This window comes from Xiphophorus maculatus, chromosome 2 (assembly GCF_002775205.1).
Source record: "Xiphophorus maculatus strain JP 163 A chromosome 2, X_maculatus-5.0-male, whole genome shotgun sequence".
Classification (NCBI taxonomy): domain Eukaryota; kingdom Metazoa; phylum Chordata; class Actinopteri; order Cyprinodontiformes; family Poeciliidae; genus Xiphophorus; species Xiphophorus maculatus.
This window is the reverse complement of record NC_036444.1, coordinates 16,268,289-16,288,125: the sequence shown is the minus strand read 5'-3', so window position 1 is coordinate 16,288,125 and position 19,837 is coordinate 16,268,289. Positions and strand designations below refer to the sequence as shown.

General features: G+C 37.8%; 1 protein-coding gene across 2 annotated transcripts in view; it reads right to left on the bottom strand.

The window, feature by feature from the left end:
- Nucleotides 1-688: 688 nt before the first annotated feature.
- LOC102219339 (39S ribosomal protein L23, mitochondrial-like) overlaps nt 689-19,837 on the bottom strand; it is a 41,428-nt gene continuing 22,279 nt past the window's right edge. For both annotated transcript variants that reach the window (XM_005808845.2, XM_005808846.2), the window contains one exon: nt 689-1,641. In XM_005808845.2, the coding sequence (XP_005808902.1) occupies nt 1,477-1,641 (165 nt within the window). In that variant the 3' untranslated portion in view covers nt 689-1,476. The remainder of the gene's footprint in view (nt 1,642-19,837) is intronic.

Below are 19,837 nucleotides of genomic sequence, written 5' to 3'. Positions count from 1 at the left end.
ACAAAGATCAAGGGGACAACAGGGAAAGATTATGGCTTGGCAAACATCAGAACTTGATTATCCAACTATCATAAAGGGGTCTGTTCAGGCCAGGAGGTGTGAAACAAAATGAATTTGGTCTCCCACTTTAGTTGGTTTTTCAGCTATTTCTCACAGGTTCAAAACTAGGCAACAGACGAGATGGAGGAAGAGAGAAAAGGCAGAAAGAAAAGGCACATACTAATGGTGAAACAAGAAGCTTGTTTTGTTCAAAATCTGATTGCTTTATAGTAACAGTGGAGGATGGTGGGGTTCAGTGGTTCTAGGCAGCAGACAATGGGCCAACAGGATCAATATTGACATTCTCCTTAGTGATAGATGAGTTGGCTGGATGAGGTCAGGGACCGGACCTTTCTGTTAGCCAGCCGACATTAGCGGTCATGGCTGGGGGACACTTACTGTAACTTTGGCCTCTAAGCATAATGGAGGGTCTGAGTGAGCCCAGAAGAGGTCTCCCCACCCTCCGCTTTATGGGCTTTATTACGGTAAGAGAACTCAGTCCTTCACTGGCCCGATTCAAAACACAGATCATTACTTTGTCAAAACAGCTACCAGACCACATTGGCACTTGCGAAGGCCAGCATGCACTGCAAACAGCTTCTCGAAGTGCCAGTTTCTCGGCACGGCATCAGTGAGAGAGCAGGCAGAGTGCTTTTGAAAAGGTGACCGTTTAATAGTTCCTTTGAAAACAACTTTAACATTTAAACACACATACACAAACATCGGGTAAAGGCTTTATTTATGGTCACGGCAATAGTTGTTACCACAAAATATAATGATGCCACTGCAAACTGCACATATCTGCTTTCTGAAACAGCATCCCATCCTTTGTTTACCAAATCCAGGTAATTAATCCAAGACAAACTCATAGAAGAGGAAATGATGTCCAGGCAGATGGATCCAACCAGCTGGGAATATATGTATATATATATATGTATATATATATATATATATATATATATATATATATATATATATATATATATATATATATATATATACTGTATATATGCTGCTTTCTGATGGGACCGAGGATCAAGTATCTCGCAGAAAGATAGAGACAAGAGAGACAACAGGGCTGACAGATGAGAAGGATACTTTGACAAAACAAAAAGCAAATAGAAACAAATGTGGCATATGTATGGGAAGAACATCAGGATGAGAAAGAAGAAGAGGTTATCTGAGGTGATGGACAATGTGTGTGGTGGGCTTGTTTCATTAAAGATGAAGCCTTGCTGCTCTCCTTCTCCAATTCCTCCTGTCTTTTGGTTCTTGGACTCCAGCCTCACAAACACACTGAACACGTCCGCCATATCCCACACACACACACACACTTGCTCTTTTTCGCTACACGCTCATGTTTCAGCAGTGAAATAAAAGTGACATCACAGAGGTTGCATTTCAAATCAATACACGTTGCTCCAAGGGCCCCCTGGTTCAGAGTCCAAACCACTCGGTGACCCCTCCTCTCCTGGGGTCGAGTTTCTGCCTCTGCTTCTCGTCCTCCATGAACTTCTCCTGCATTTCTTCCATGGAGCCCTCCTTCGGCGTCCGGTCCTTTTCTGGGAAGATGTCGGGGAAGGTGAATGTCTGGCCTTGTGCCTGGGAATAAAATAAGCTGTGAATGTTCTGCTTTTTTAAACTTAATAACAACAGCTACACTTCAGTTTTCTACTGAATGTCAATTAATAAAACACGAACAAGAGAAATGAGATACCCATCTGGAACTCAGGACACTATTTCTGCCACTATATCCTTCTTCCAGTTACACAAATCCTCTCTTTATATCTGGCATTGAATGTCTCCAACTCTCTCCCACATTTAATCTCTCTCCATTTCTCTGGTCCTGATTTATTTAGAGGGAAAGGATGGTATCCATTATTTATTCCATACCGACCCATCTCTGGCCATAGCTAATGCATTACTGGCCCAACTGTAGTCTGTGTCAGGGTGCTATAGAGTACAGTACACACACACGCACAATGCTAAATAAAAGATAAGAGGTCATACAGTACAGGTATGCACACGCCTATTATATCACTCTTAGTTCCTTCCAAGTATACCTGGCAACAAGAGCTACACCAAGAAACTACACAAGAGCTTTATCAATCGCAGTGGACCTCTAAAAGTGCACACACCCATGCACTTTTGCGTTTTTGTGACAAAAACAACAAAAAAAAAAAAACAAGCCCACATTAAAATCGTTAAAAACAGCATTTTCCACATATTGTGACATCTACGAAGTACAATTCATCTGAGAAATAAACTGTTGGGAAGGGGATGTAGAAAATTAAAAAAAGGTGCTATTGCCTGGTTGCAAAAGTGTGTGCACCCATTAAACTAGTGCTTAATGAAGCACCTCCTTCTTGAGGTCATACCTGACATCAGCTATATGGAATCTTGAATAATGTTCAGATGTCCTAGTACAATTTTCATGAGGTATCCATGCTTTCCTCTTTTAGCTAAAGTAATAGTTGGTCGAGAAGTTATAAAGGATAAAACTAATAATTATAATACAATGGTATCTGTCAGCAGATGGGTATAAAAATGTCCGATTATGAAAATGCAATACCACAGTGACTTTATAAAAACTTGATGTTTCTCCAAAGCTATCTCAAGCAAATATCAAAAACTGAGATGAGAATAAGCTGCACAAACAGAAAGTTTGTGCAGACTTATGCAGCTGGGTTATTGCACCTATTTTCAGTGATATTTAACGGAATAACTGCACATATGTAAAGAAAGTTCTTGAAATAATGCATTACGGTCTTATCAGTCACAAAACAGGGGTTATTAAGACTTTCGAGAACAACTCCATAAAGTTTGCTTAAATCTTTTGTAGCACTTTTATATGACATGTTTATGTCCTATAAACATGTCAACAATACTGTGTTGGTATTTCATGCAAAATGTTAATGCTCACAAAATACACCAAAGGGATTAAAGATCACAAACAACAGATTTTACACCAGCAGCTTCAGCTTAATAGTGACAGTCAAATGTCTGGATGAGAGTCATAAACTTTTCAACAACTTTAAAGTGGCCCACCACCAAAAAAATAAATTGCTTCAGTGAACAAATCTGTCAATCAACTGTTCAACTTGAATATATGAAATATTTTTGCTTGGGGTCAGTGTGTAGGCGTCAAAGAATGGTCTGGCTCTAATGTGAATGTTACTTTGTCTCCAACCCCCAAAATACCAAAAGAAACATGCATATAATTACATGCAGCATGTTTTAAATCCTAACGTGGGAGACGCAGAGATACAAGCTTTTGTTTACTCTAGAAATATTTAAAGCCCAGATCCCACTACATGCCCCTGGACAACGGCGTGGGTATTGTAGGTCGTAGAGTACAGTTCAGACAATTGCACAGTATCTGAACAGTTCATATATAGATACATATGAACTGCATATGTATCTATGTATGTTTAGTCGGGAGGCATCCAAGTTTTATCCTTAGCTATTTTGTGCAGTCATTTTTGACAACAAATTTGAAATTGTTCTTTTGAATTTGGGAAATTGCGGAATAAAATAAATTACAACATATGTTTTTGCACAGTCCCATAACCAAATTATATTTCTCTTTCTAAGTAGTTGTCAGACCAAAAGCAGTCTGTAAATCTGAGTCGTTTCTGTCTCTGTATTCTACAGATCCACTAATAGATGGGTTTAAGAGAGTGCTTATCTAGTTAAGCTCAAAGCAAAAAAAAAATTTAATGTAAAAATTTGCAAACTCTTTTTGCCAAGGAAATTAAAAGCATTTTGAAATTAGCAACATCTCCTCATTTAGCATATAAAAATCACAGCCAGCTTTAACCTCAGGCTGTCACAATAATGTGCCTAATGCCAAACTGTCACATTCCTTGTGTTTCTACAAGGAAACATGACATGCCCTTGAGAATAAAGCATTTTGTAAACCATAAATGGTGGATAATTTAAGGCTGATTTATGGCATTCATGAAATGTTAACAAAAAAGTGAACCAAAACCAAATCTGTGACCCCAAAACTGCGAACTTTGCATTTAGAATTTCAACTAAAAAAATCTTTACTTTATTTTGTTCGTTTATTTTTTTAAGGATTATGGTTTTCAATGTGGTGTCCAGATTTTGTCTACACATTTTAATAAAATGAAAAAAAAAAAAAAGCTACACAGATTACGGTACCAAGAGGGTAGCAGCTTTTGGTAGAGGCTGTGTGATGATGTGGGGAGGTATATCAACCACTTGAAAACTAGTTAATCTCAATGCCGGGAGATAAGATTCGGCAATCCAATATCTTCACAGTCTGGGATTGAACTATATCCTCCAAAATGTTAACAGTCCCCTCCATGAGGAAGAGTTTAGCAGAGACTACCTCCCGAATCCGGAAGTGGAGAGAATGGAAAAGTCTCATAAGATCTCAGATCACATAATCATTTTAATCTGTGGTATCAACTTGCCATTTGTGCCAGAATGAAAAGCACAACTACATTTGCTAAGTCACAACAATCCCATCTCAGCATATTTGGACCAAACGTGTCCAACATCAGTCCACTTCAACCTCAGACTGTTACAATGAGGAGGAGTTATCAGGGTATTATGGGTGTGTGCAGGGTTTCTACTTAGGACCCTGGAAGATAAATGAATAACTCAAAAATGTCATGCTCTCAAATTTCTTCAAAACTAAAATCATGAAATCCAATAAACAGCAGCAAACAAGGCTCAGTAGCAAAAATGTTGTTCACTCTGCTGCTCAGCATACAAGTACAGTAAGTGGTCCTTGCAATAGTCCCATTTATGGGATGTAAACAGTTGTTTCAAAGGTACCCGATTATTCATGGAAAGCAAATTAACCAGGTACAATGTTTTAGGTATCTGGGAAAAACGATGGACACCTGAAGGTCCTTTCAAATAATAATAAGTTATAATAAAGTCCTCCAGTCCCTCCATCTTCGCGTGATTTTAAGGTTAGCAAAAAGATTTCAATCATGGTTTACCACTCACCTATAGAATCCGTTTTTGCCTTCAATTATACATTTTATCACTCAAAAAGAAAACAAAACTCTTACAAAGAGCAAATAAAGCAAATAACTGCTTCACCACAAACTTCAGTGTCCCATCTGTCAAAGCGCACTGTGATCAGTAAAGGCATCCCAATCTCAGAGGAACCCTATGATCCCTTCTGTCACACAGTCTCCTCCCATTGGGTCAGAGATACAAAGTCCTACTGGCCAGCAAGGCAATACACCCACACACACAGACACACACACATATTAAAAAAATCATTCTTTCCAATAGCAATTATAGCCTTCAGCAGAAGAGGTATTTGTATAACCCATTTATGGTTTTTATCATCTGTATACGTCACCTTTGGTGTCAAATATATTTTTCTATTTTAGAAGTTTTATTCAAAAGCTGTAATTTCCCCAAAGCAAATGTTCTTATTTTTGAGAGAAGTCTTATTTGAGACCTGCTTTTTGAATCCAATTACTGAAATAAAGTTTTTTTTTTACAATGATATTATTTATTGAGATGCACCCTTATTTAGGCAGATACTAAGTATGGATATACCAGCAATACTATAGAAAGGTATATGGTATCAAAAGGTGTCATCCCCCATTCTCTATAGTTAATCATCTGTTTTACTACAACAAAAGCTTTAAAAAATAGCAACCTTCTGATAAAAATCCACCCCTTTCTGCTTCTGTTTTGCAGCAACACTTGAAATTCAAGCTACAGGAGGTTTTCTCGTGAAAAAAGCCAAATTTGCAAACCCTGTTGTAAGAAAAAAAGCTTAGTCAAGCACAAGCAGAGAGCTGCCAAACACCACAGCAGCACCTGGAAACCAGCGGCATGGCCAAGGTCCTCTGTGTCTTTCTGCACACACTGCCATTGAGGAATCCCGAGTACAAACACTGAATCAGGCAAAGGCAAGTTTGCTGCAGGAGTTAAAAGGAGGACACCAAGAAGCAGAGGGAAATATTTTGATGGATGAAAGGAGAAAGCTGGGAAAAGAAGTAAGCAGAGGTGACATAAAAAAGGGTCTACCCCTGTGCTATAAACACCAGACCTGGAAACAAGTTGACCAATGAAGCATTGAACCAAACAAGACTTCTCCAAACTTGAACCAAACATTGTCGCATGACAACTCCCAGTTAACAACGCTGCCTTGGACGCCTTATGTATACACTGAGTGAAGATTAATACCGGCCTCAGAGAGTGCGATTCACAAGAACAACAAAGCCCTGAGACTGAAATCAACAAAGCGATGAGACTCATTAAACAAGTCTTATTATTGGCAGCAGGCTACAGCCCGCGTGTGTGTATATCCAATGTCTGCTGGACACATTTCCGCAGCCAGTGTAAGTGCTGCCAGAGAGCATTCATATTTTTCTTTGAAATATGTACATCACACCACAGCAGAAGCAAATACCCATGTCCTCTCCACCTCCATGAGCTCATGTTTAAAACAATCTTTCCTGACTCTACCTCTCCCTGTGTATGTGCATGTCATATACAGTGTGCATGTTGATTGATTTATGGCAGGGACCTGCAAAGACTGGCCAAGGAGGACAAAAGCAGAGAAAAAAATTAAGTCATTATGAGCCTCCAAGGGATTTATTTTTGTTCCCTATACTTCCTACACAACAACTTGAGGAAGGGGATACTTTCACTGACTCTACCATGATCTTTATATTGCCACCAATGGAATCTAGCCGCTATCCAGGAACACAGGGAAGAGGCCTTAGACTGCTAGCTATATAAATATACTCCTCTTACGCACATGAGCAACCCATTACACCCACAGTTTCCCTCAACAGGGGAAAAGGAGGAGCAGTAGTGTAGAGTAATGGAATGGAATAAGGATTAAAGGAATAATGTATACTTTGTGTGTCCTTTATTTCTGCGAATATATACATACGTAGGTCTTTAGTAAGTCCAAATTTCATGCCTTGTTTTGTCTCAGAAAGTGAGAATTTATTGTGTTTTCTGCGCTGTGTCACATTTAGGGACCACAGTAACACTTTTAACCTGTTAATTGACAACAGCTGCCAAAATGAGTAAACAATTGGTGCCTCATTGTTTTCTTAGCAGTTACACTCAGCAGACGTTACAACTGACTTGCTTGTGGTTAGGACAAACATCTGAGGCAGAGCTACTTCAGACAAATGTTTCCAAATAACAAGAAACAGTTTTCATGATTATTAGTCTGATTTGGGCACACTATGATGCAAAAGCTGACATATATGCATGGCTTGAGTAATCATGCTGGGATCTTCAGAAGAAAAGAGTTAAAGAAAAGGTAAGAAACCAGGTACTGCCTAGATCACAAGGCAAGATTTTACAGCTAGCGACCAATTTTCAAAACTTGAGAGACCACACACATGACGATTAAGTATCTAAGGAATAACGGGTTTGGTCATACAATGTGTGGTGTTGAGCTTCATGATGGGAGCAACATACCACACACACACAAACACAAAAAAATCACTCACCAACATTCAGATGTCAGATGAGAAATCTCGCAAAACCTCTCAAGACCAAACGTGAATTCAGAGCAAACAAACTGGGCTGACTGGGAAGAAGCAATGGTGATAGTTTGTGGACTTTCTGGTGCACCATGGCAGTTTTTTTTATATCTTTATCTATTTTAGATTCCCTTCAGTGTTTACACTACACATCTCAATTACCCACTCCAAATGATGTTTACAGTTTAAAATGCAGATCTGAGGACAGCTTGGAAATCAGGGTCTTACCCAAGCTGGAATCAAACATACAATCCAACAAAAAATATCAGTTTTATTATAACTTAACTTATCAAGAAATATCTTTACGCAAGGGCTGTCCAAAGTGCGGCTTGGTGGCATTCGTAGCCCTTGAAATAATTTTGTCTGGCCCCGACCGCAGTTCAAGAATGGTGAAAATTTGTTCCTCCAGTAACTAGAGCTGATACAGATGGACACCTTTTGGAGTTTAGGATGAGACTTTTAGTGACAAATATGGCTTTTCTCAAATGAACAAAGCATAAGACAGAAAAAAAACTGCTTGCCATGTTTTTGTGCTTCAGTAGAGTTTTAAGTAGAATCACATTCAGTGACTTTTAGTCAAAAACAGTCTTGGGAACTCATTATTTAACTGGGCTAGCCAGGGATTTTGAAAAAAGCTCTTGATGGTGATGGAAATAATCTTAAAACACTTTTTAGGCCAACAAAATTAGGTGAAAATACAAGAATTAACAATACAATTATTGTACGGTTTTATTTAAAAAAATAGCTGCTTTAGAATAGAATAGAATAGAATAGAATTCAACTTTATTGTCATTGGACTGTCACAAGTACAAGCAACGAGATGTAGTTTGCATCTATCCAGAAGTGCTCTACGAGATATAAATATTTATTTACAGATGTACAAGACTATGTATGTATGGACTATAAGGGGTTATAGCAAGAGATATAGATATTGTGTATAAAAATAAATATGGGAGCTATAAGCACAGATTATACAGATCACAGATGCCTTTAGACCATTCCTCAAGTATTAAACTCAGCAGAACAATCTTAGCAAGAGAAAGAAAAATATATATATATTTTAAAAATATTAACAATTTGTCTGTGCTGCTTCCAAAACATTTCTCATGTCCAACACAAAGTCATATTAAAATCGTGTTTCTCATCTTTCATTCATTATATAGCCAACCCAAAATATGAAAGTTTCATATAATTGTCTCTTTTTATATAGAAAACCGTTTTACATGGACTATTGTTGAAAATATGCATGTTTGCGAGAAAGCTCAAATACAATGCATCTGGTTTACACTCGTGTTTGTATTGTCCATGTTAAATAAATACATTAAAATCAATTAAGTTCTTTCAAATGCCTTGGAAACTTTGACCATACATGATTATTTTTCTTCAAATGCAACTATAATCAATTCCTCCTCTTAAACCCATATAGAATTGTCTAAAACTCCCCAAAATATTTAAAAACCTAATGACTACCAAAGAGCAAGATAACACAGACAGTCTGATGATTACAGAGAATTCCTGCAACCAGGCTTCTGGGTGGACCACACATTCAGTCTCCCTTTATCTCATAGACACAATATTAGAGTGGTGCCTCCTTTAGTGCTCTGATAAAAACAAGGAAAAGGAAACTGAGAAACCTGAATGAAAAACAGACTGCAGGGGTAAAGAATGTCAGTATCAAAAAGACAAACAGAACAACTTTCTTTCTTTGTAGGGACAGACTGTCAAAGAAAAACTCTCTCCAACTTAAAATGTGTTTAAACTTCCTTCAAAAACCTAAACTGATATTAAAGAGTCAAATGTCCAACACTTTGTATGAAAAAGACTTTGAGAAAAATAACTGCTGAGCATGAGAGCGGGAGAAAAGTAAAACCATCAGTCTGTAAAAGTATGTGGCAGTGAGAGTAGACCACTAACCAAGAGCATCCTGCTACGAGTTCACGCAGGGTCATGAACCCGGCGCTCCTGCCAATTACAGAGAAATGTCCACATCCCGCCAGTGGTCAAATAACTTAGTGGGCTTTGGCTCACAGCAGTGTATGTTTGTGCATGCCTCTGTGTCATTCATATTAATGGTGACATACGGTTCACATGATGATGACATAACAATGTTATGGATGCTGTCTGAACACTGGTTGTTTAAATTCATATATTTGAGAATTAGCTGACTGTGGAGTTTGCATGATACATACTTGATTGTGGTCATGAAGTGCTAATGTTGCACTCATTTGCTCCATCACCAAACAAATTCAATTCAATTCAAGCTGTAAAGTGCACATCTGTTAAGTAGGAGACTGCATTCTGGCTAGTGGAGGAGATATCCTAAATAATTACGATTGTGTCACTCTAGAATAATCTGAACATGCACAATGTAATAAACATTATTCTACCTTAAATATTGCTTTTTTAAATCACCTAGAAATAACTAAGAAGTAGAAATACTTGTTTTTCAATTTTCAAACAAAAGTAATAAATTGGTAGCAATTTTTGTGGAAATGGCCCATAAAACTGTTATATTTTTCACTCGAGGTTATAATAATGCAAGAATATTATACAGGCCTATGCCTACTTAGCATGGAAAAATGCATTAGTCCGAGCTTTATCAATATAAAAATATTAGATATGTGTTTGTTAGGACTGGATGACTAGTAGGTGTGTAGCAAGATTTTGCTATTTTTATTTTTTTTAAAGGTTATATTGGCTCTAGTGGCCTTTATTTTGATAGTAAATTGACAGGAGAGTGGGTAATGAGAGAAGGGGGAAGACATGCGGCAAAGGTCACCAAAACGGGAATCGAACCTGTGACGGCCGCATCAAGGACTAAGGCCTCCATAATTGGGTTGTGCTTAACCCCTGTTCCACTACAGCACCCCAGACATTGTGATATTAAAACACCACAATGCTTCCCGCTAAGGGGACTCATGAGCACTAGCCAGCAGTGGTCAGCATGGCCCCACCTTATGAAGCTGGAATAGAAGATGCCCCAACAACACTTCAGTCATTTGTTAAGCAGGGCTTTGGGTTTCCAGTGGGGGATATAAATGCAACAGAGGAACAAACAAGACACCAGAAATGTGTAAACACGACCAAGTTGTTCATATGCTGAAAGAGACAGAAAACGTTTCAATAACAACCGAATAAGGGTACGTTGAGCCGAATAACAATCACAGTACACTCTTATCAAAAGCAACTGTGAAATGTTGTACTGCACACCATGCATAGTTAAACCACTGTCGAAAGTCTGAAGAGATAAAAAGAAATCAGAAAAAGGAAGATCAATTACTTGAGTTTGCAGCAAAATCCATAAAAATATTAAATAAAGGCTTTTTTGAAGAATACATTTTTATCTCTGAAGTTTTCTTCAAAAATATCAATCCCTGTCATTCTTTAAAACTCAATATCACGTCTTGTTTCTTTACACGAGTGCTTGGCATTATTACACCCCTAAGGACTAGGCGTTCTTTGCAAAATTGGTGGAAAGAGTGACAAAAAAGTAAGAGTTGCACTGAATTAAAGATTTTGCTGGTGGATACCTTTTTATGCAACAGTGACATGAGAAGTATTCTTATATATATATATATATATATATATATATATATATATATAAAGTTGAGAGTTTGCACCTTATTATCAATGACACCGAATGAAATTAGGTTATTTACATGAAAATAAACATCATATGCAGTTCAGTTTATAGAGATTATTAGATTTGCAAGTTTTCTGCTAGAAACAGGGTCATTCTAAAAAAATCCAAACAATTGTCCATTTCCAGTAAAATGTGTGGTGAAAAGCATATTTTTCTTGTCTTTTTTTATTTTTTTTTAACATATTGCACAAGCCTTTTTATCATGACGTCATGCAGAAGAAAAATGTGTTTCAGTTTTATCTAATTGTCTGGGATGATAAGATTCCAGCGCTAATGTGTACAAGATTACTGGGAAAAAGACCAGGAGTTGGAAAGATGGGTAAACACCGCCTCTGGTGTTCAGCTGAAAATACTTGATCTATCGCAGAAACCCCCTTGACGTATGGTGGTGCACAAGCACACACTTTTGCCCAGAGACAAACAGTGGGAATGGGTGAACAAATGTGTGTGCGTGCGTTTGCGTGTGCACGGTAGTTTTCATGTCTGGGCATGTCTGCTTCCAGTCTGCTACTGGAGACATCGGACCCTGGTAACAGAGCTCTCAGGAAAAGATCATCACCATCTAAATACACACCGAGCCACCCACAAAGACATTCCCATCAATCTGGTCTTGAACTGGACACTTCTAGGAGAACAACAACAGTAGCCAATAATAACATTAGTAAATCTGTCCACATTAACAGTGATGATCAACACATGAGCAATGGCAAAAAAACATTTCAACTTCAGTGATTCCTACCTAGTCATTAAACCTTAAGGCCATACGACACCTCAACCTTATTTTTGCATAAAATGTATAAACATATACGTAAACATCTGTTCACCACCATTATCCCCCCTCATGTATGTCGTTCAACCCTACAACCCCCACAATGTACCCCATTTCTTTCACAAAAACAACCCTTACCTACCCTCCCCCTCAATTTCAAGAACCCCTCCACCAACCCCACCCACTTCTCATCTTCAGACCCAAACATCCAGGCTACCAAACACACACACGCACACACACGCCGAGACCCTTAAACAAAACCTCACAGACTCACTCCTACTTTGCACTTGAACATAAACATCCAAGCAACACCCCTGCCCCCTCCCTGACACTAACAGGAATGCTGGGACCAGCTGGTTGAGAAAATAAAAAACATAGAACACCAAAACAGGAAATGCATCACTGGGGCCTATCAGAGGGCTTTATCAGGCTGGTGGCACCCCTTCAGAGAACATGGGTGGTGCCATGGACGACTGGTTGATCAAAGTGGAAGCTGTGTTGAGAGGTGAGTTGCATGCACGCAATTCAAGAAAAAGTTACGTGCAGGAGTGTGTATTGGTGTGTGAATAAGGGATATATAGATAAGGAGGAACTGAAGGAAATGTGGGTAGCAATAGAAAATGCTGCTAACTCAAATTGAGAATCAAATCACAGAAAAAAAGATAAAAAAGATACAGAAGACAGAGTTGAGACAGACAGATTGCAGAAATATTGAAAATATTTGAGAGAGAAAAAAGAGGGGTTCATTTGCTCTGCATTTCTATACTGATCATCATTTCTTTACTGCATCAGTATTTCATATGGTGATGAGTTGAGTTGAAACGAATTTACTGCAAAGAGCTTCAACCTCCAAAAAAAAAAGATCTGCGTGCAAGATCCTGCTCTGTTCTCCATAATTCATGTTCTCTCCCCATCAAGCTCTTATGAAACCTGCACACATACACTCTTAACAAGCCACATAAACACAAAGTTTTACTTGAGAGAAATCTCCAAATCAAAGAAGGATTCAGCAAAGTTTCAGCAGCACCAAAGCTTCTCTATTGATTGGCCTCACCACCTACAAATGCAATGAGTGAGTGCACTAGATCATTCCATTCTTCTGTTAGCCTACAAACCTACAATAGTAACAAGTACTTTCAAGAGAAACTAAAGCTGCATTGCATGAAAACTGGATAATAAATGACTTTATTGTCCAATCACATTTTTGTTAACTTTTTAATGAGGCCAATTTTTCTCAGTCTAAGTGTACAGAAGCAGCCTCATTGGTAGTCCCTCAGAGCTCCTCACAACCCTGCTGCTGGCCCCACCAGCTGTTCTTCCATCATCGCAGCGAAAAATATCAGGAAGTTAGTCCTTAATGTTTTATGCCATGTGAGATCCAGGGTACTGATCATTGCCTACAACTGTCAAATTATTGTAATCTGCCAACACAGAATGAAACACTTAGAAAGGTGGTTTTGCCCCGAGGCTCCCAATTTCATCGCTTTTCTGATTACTAAATTTGAACAGAAGAAGAAATTAAGTAAATCACCGTTTCTTTGTTAGAAACACAAAAGTTGTTTTATTTGTTTTGAAAAGCTGCAACAATCAATCTTTCCTTGGTCAAAGCTTAAGTTTTAAAGCTAACAGTAAATTAAAGGTTTACGAGATTATCCTCATTAATGCATCAAAGAATAAACATTAATATGATGTTTATTCCTATTTATAAAACTTGAAAACCAGTGCATAAAAATACAACCTGTTGGTTGGTGAAACTGAAAACTGTTTAATTGCATAATAGCTAAAAAATTTTTTTATTATTTTTCTTAAAACATATGGTGTTTTGTCAAAATTTGCTAAATATATATATATATATATATATATATATATATATATATATATATATATATATATATTTTTTTTTTTTTTTTTTTTTTCATATCTTATTTCAACAAAAATGTACAAAATCAAAAACCCACCTCACCTTCAAAAGACAGCATGTGTTATTTCTAACAAAAATGAGCAAATACACACAGGGTGGGCAGTAAACACACATCACATTACCACTGAGTATATTTGTACTGGCTGCCAAGCTAATAACCAATAAGATAGGCACTTGGCACTTGAATAAAAGCAAATAAGAAATCCACCAATCAAACCAATACCGATTTCCAGTTTTCTTAGATATATGATTTGCCAATCCCAATTTGAACAAGTCCTGGTATTTTTCAAGAAGCACATCTAAGAAGCACATTTTTGTGCTATAGCTAACACTACAATAGGAAAATAAAAGCATGAAAGATAAAATTGATGAAAAATCTATCCCTCCCCATCTATATACATACCCATATACTTATTAAGTTCATAACATCAGGTAATAATGCATTAAACTAAAAATAATTTTAAACATAGATACACAGGATTAGTATTGTCATCTAAAAATAATTTTAAAAAAACTGTTGTATCATAATTGTCATTAATCATAAAAAAAAACTACGACTGATACGTAAATAGATCATTTGTTTCCTTTTTGAAGATGAATATTAAGATTTTAGCAAATATTTTAATACACAATATATATTTAACTTTTTTTTAACAATATTGAAGCATAGAAAATATGTGACATCAAGTGAAAAGCAGCTGGTCACCCAGGAATTTTAACTAAATACATCTTCAGGTATAAATGAAATCCCAAATTTTCATAGCTGAAAAATGAGAGGCACACCAAGGGAAGAAAGCTCTGAAAGAAAAGTGGCAAACATTAAAAATGTTAATTGCTGCGATAAGCAAGGGTGAGGCAGCACAGGAAAAGGAAGGAAGCTCAGCGGCAGACAGGCAGGCCTGTGTGAGGAAAGCCTGTGTTTGCGTGACAAGGTGAAAAGGGAAAGGAACGAGGGAGAGCAGGAGCGATTTCGATCCAAATACTTGAAAATAATAAAATTCCTCACAGATAAGCAAGATTTCCCGCTCAGCCCTGATTCAGCACCTCCAGCTTCATAAAAGCAGAAACTTTCCTTCAGAGCTGAACGAAGGGGAGACATGGTGGTCAGGGTCTCTGGGGGTTTAAAAACCCTCGTTCCCCAACGTGTACCCCTCTGTCATCACCCTTAGTCAGTCTAGCTAAACACACACACACACACACGCCGTCACACAACTCTTGTCCATTATTAAGCAACACAGAGTCAATAACAGATAGGAGATAAATGAAGTCCTGTAAAGACACTATACAGCAAAACGTTGCCATCTAGTGTTAGGCTAACATGACTTAGCCTTACTCTCATCATCATTCTGAATACAGCTGTTTCCTCCCCCCACTTCTCCCATTTTGCTCAACTCCTCCATGCTTGTTTTCCAGTTATTAACGTCTTTTTTTCCCCTCTTACAGCTGTATATTCTCATTTGATACAACTCTCAACTTACCTGGGCATTGACAGTTTGCAAGTTATGGAACCAAAACAGAATAAATAGAATGCACTGAATTTTCATCAAAGTAAAAGTACAACTTAACATTTCTTCAATTCTGAGAACAATGACTTGTGTTGTCATCAGAAGCCTGGCCATTTTCTGTAAAATTAAGAAACAACCATACGTAACATACTTCTAACTCTTTCAACAAAGCACTTGTCTAAACATACACTGTATGATCAGCTACACCTCACAATAACAGCAATACAACATTGCTATAAAAATGTGGTAAATTTGAAACATAACTTAAGACATCTGACTTTGCAATTTGATGCCTTGTAATTGTTTCTGTCTCTTTAAGAAGTTCCCACTCGCTTTCAGAACATCATCACAATGATGCTTCTCCATTGTGCCATTTACTGTTATTTGGAGCACTCCAGTTTGCATGATTAGCTCAGTTGCACCAGGTGTTTGCCAATTGCTGCTGCTGCTGCTAGTCTGGTGGAGCTGTGTGGGGAAGGGCTGCTCAGTGGGGCGGGAGCTCTGCTTGAGGACGGAAGGTCCAGGGAGGAGCACAGTGGGATTGGCTAATGCAACTGAGTAGGACTTTATGCCAATACAATTTAAAGAACTAGGAGCATAGAGATGTACATTTTTCCAAAGCAGTTTTGAATTCTTGTAAAGCTCTAGCTTGCTAATAACAATTTTGAAGTATTTTTTGTCATTAGATTTTTAAGTATTTTCTTCTCATGTGTGGTTGTATTAAAAGTCGACTGTTCATAATAAAACTTTTTTTTTTTTAAAAGTCTTCTAAGTCAATGTTGAAGAGCTTTCTTTCTCTTGGTGACCATAAATCCACAAATATCACAATGGTGTTTAAATGAGTGATTTCCACAAGGTACCAGGGTGACAGGTTAAAACATTAAAGCACACCTCGAAACATAAATGTACACCATATCACAAATATTTTTATTTCCCTAAAGCCTTGCATTTAAAACTCTGGCTTAGTCACAACGTTTGTGCAAAAACTCAGATTTATTATTAGACTTGCTACATTGTTAAATCATTCATTCATTTTATTGTAACCATACTGCGAAATTTAACAAGCCTTCCCTGCTGTGAACGGTCATTAGTTACAGTTATGGTAAAAAAAAAAAAATACACCCTCATTACATTTAAGGGTTTTATATAGTTTATACATATTTAGGTTTTTTTGGGATGTACTTTATTTTTCTAAACTTTTTTATTTTGGCTCAATGTTTCTTTAATAAATAAGGACATGTTTATAATATTTAATGTGTGATTAAGCTAGCGGATCGTGTATATACCTTATTTATAACCACCAGCCTGTAAAAACATCAGATATACTCAAAAAATAGCTACAGTTTTGTAATGTTTTAAACCTTTGGTGTTTTGTGAGGAAACAAAGACAAGGGAAACAAGTTTCAAGTCATCGTAGAAAGAGGGGGCTGGATTTTACCAGGCTAGTTTTTTTTGTGCACACTGCATCTTTTTGTAGAAGACATCAGAACTGGGAGAAAAAGGAAATATTTGCTCATGACATAGAGGTGCAAAGTCAAGACGTGGTGTGGGAGCTAAGTCACTCAGAGCCCTTTTAAATACTTAACTGTAATATGATATACTGTAAATAACAGTTGTAGACTGCAATGATACAATGATAAATTATGGACTGCATTGTAAGTAAACGATAATTATTAAATTATTTACAAGTTCTACTACATTGATAGTAGCTGTTTTAAATGGTGCTCAAACCTTACAAACTTATTTATAAATTAATTATATAACAATTAATAATGTAAAACAGCAACCCAGTTATCAGAATACTATTGTTCTATATATCCTCCACAAGTTTTATCTTCTCATCATGAATCTAATTCGTTAGATTTTTTAAATAAGGCCACAGCAATATCCCCAAACTAAAAGAGATTTTTGCTGTTGAACTTGCTGGATGCGCCAAATATTTCTTTCATTTAATAGTAAAAATAAGAATAAATGGTTTGCATATTTGCACAAGCTATGATCTAGCATTGGAACTATTTCGGTGGAAGAAAATGTATTCTCTGAGACCTTCTGTGGGTCATTTCTGCAGAGTCATAGTAATACGACACACGTTTAAGACATATAAGAATCATAAGACAATAGTACTATTTGCTTAGTGAGGTGTGTGAATGTCATACAAAAGTGCAAGTGTAAATGTAACCAAATTGCTAAAAGGAAGCACTGTCATGTCAACGGATCAACAGTGAAGGATTTCCCACAGCAAAATGCATATATGAACAAAAACTGGTGAGAAAAGATGAGCATAAATCTCTGCACATTCTCCGAAAGGCATCATTGCTTGTTTTGAAATTGGCTCAGATGACATTTTCAGCAGTGTAACAGTAAACTGAAAAGATGGGTATGGTCACATGTTCTATACTCAGCATCGCTCTTCAACAGCTTTCAACTTGCACTTCGAGCACTCAACCCACTGAAGTGCTGCTGCTTGTCCCAGTTGGTGAAGCTTGCATCTAACTGATGCGAGCTTTGCTGCTCAGCTAGATGAACTGACAAAGTCTCCTAAAAAGTGTAGAATATTTTTGTCAAACAAAGCACGGAAGACTAAGTTGTAAATGTTTGGAAATTATATTATCTAAAAAAAAAGAAAAAGAAAAAAAAACTGCAGGGTTTTAAATAGGAAAAACAATTACTTAAAATAGTAATCTAACATATATTAGATGGGCGAGATTAACCCAGGTAATTAAATTACCTGGGTTAATCCACAAGGTTTGAAATAATAATACATCACAGCAAAAAAAGCTTTAGAGCAACAGAATTATTTTTTTGAAAAAGGCTTTGCGGCACACATTCTACCCAGGATTCTCTGAGAAACATACTGCTATTTTTAAAATTTCAGAGGTTATTTAAAGCCTCATAACAATTTTGTTATTCGAATGCACCGTGGACCAGACAAATCTAATTATACCAACTGTACATGAAGTAATGTCTACCACAGAGGTCAAAAAGTGCAATCCAGGATCAGATTTTCCAGCATCCACCCATTACAGCATCAAACAGACGGAACAATATGAGTTGGGTGCAAAAATCTGAACCAAGTGTTACCCTGGGCACAGTGTTGGATAAAAGCAGTCTGAGTTTAAACCCAACAGTCCTACTACAAGGCAGTAAGGCCTAAAAGTAAAAGGGTCAGACTCCAGGTTTTTTCATTTTCTGCTGCTGTTTTTGTCACCCCAACACCACCCCTTCCTTCTCTTACATTCAGCTTCCTCCTCCTCTGCCCGAGAGCTTTGCCCCATCTCTGGACCTCCCTGTTCTGGCATAACTCCATCATGGCCTTAGTCACCACCCCCGGTTACCCCTCGCAGCCCCTCACACACATATATACACAGTTTCCCACACACAGCGCAGATTTCACACATGCAGATGCTATCTCTTGCCCCAATACTGGGGTCCCCCTCTCAGCCTGAGGAAAATGGCCGTCACGGAACCCCGCTATTGGGAGGCCTCCCCTCAACCAAAACCTAAGAGCAAGGAGCAAGAGAAAGTGCACAAATCTATTACTGCTGCAACACTAGCTGATGGAGGGAACAGGGGAAGAGAAAGGGGGAGCGGGAAGGATGAGGGTTGTTGAACAGGGGGGACTGCGGTGTGAGCATCTACCCACAGAACACTCTTGGACATGTGGAGTCAATTAGGAACAATCTTGTTTTCTCCCGACCGCTGCAAAAGAAGGGAGGGTTTTTCTTGGGGTGTGTGTGTGTGTGTGTGCGTGCGTGAGCTTATGTGAGTGGACCTAGAAAAGTGTGTGGTAGGAAAGGGAGTTGAGGGAACATGTTTTTCTGAAAACCTGCCAGAGAAATAGGCCGGATATTTGGTTTTGTATCAAGCCATTTTATGCACAAAGAGTTTGCATCTCAGCATGCCTGCATGCTGTTCATCCCTAAATGAGCATGTCCAGAGAAACTTAAACGGGATTTCATCCAGAGAGTCAGGAAAGTTACTGAAGAAAAACATCAGTAAATGAATGATGGAGCAGGTCTCAGATGTGCACATGTAGGTGTGTGTTCAACAGCCTCCTACGTGTCATTGTCTGGTCCAGCTGGAAAAACCAGTCACCCCCCCTATCCCTCAAAAAAAAAAATCACAAGCCACTTCCTTATTGTCAAACAAGAGGAAGTCATCTCTATAAAAGATTCATTATCAGATCAATTATGTATCGCCTTTCAAACTGTCTTGTTTAAAAAGTTTTCATTATTCATCCTCTCATGATTGATGGCTCGAAGGTGCCTCATGATGTGAGGTAAAGAAATGTCTACACCACATCCGATTCATTTGAGCAAGTCGAAAATATCTATCATAAAACAAAGGCCCTTTGTGTTTCATGTAAGCATCAGGAGAAGTTGATAAATTATTTTGCGGGGTTGGAGTTAAAGCAGTCTTAAAGATTGGCAAACCTCAAACTTAACCAAA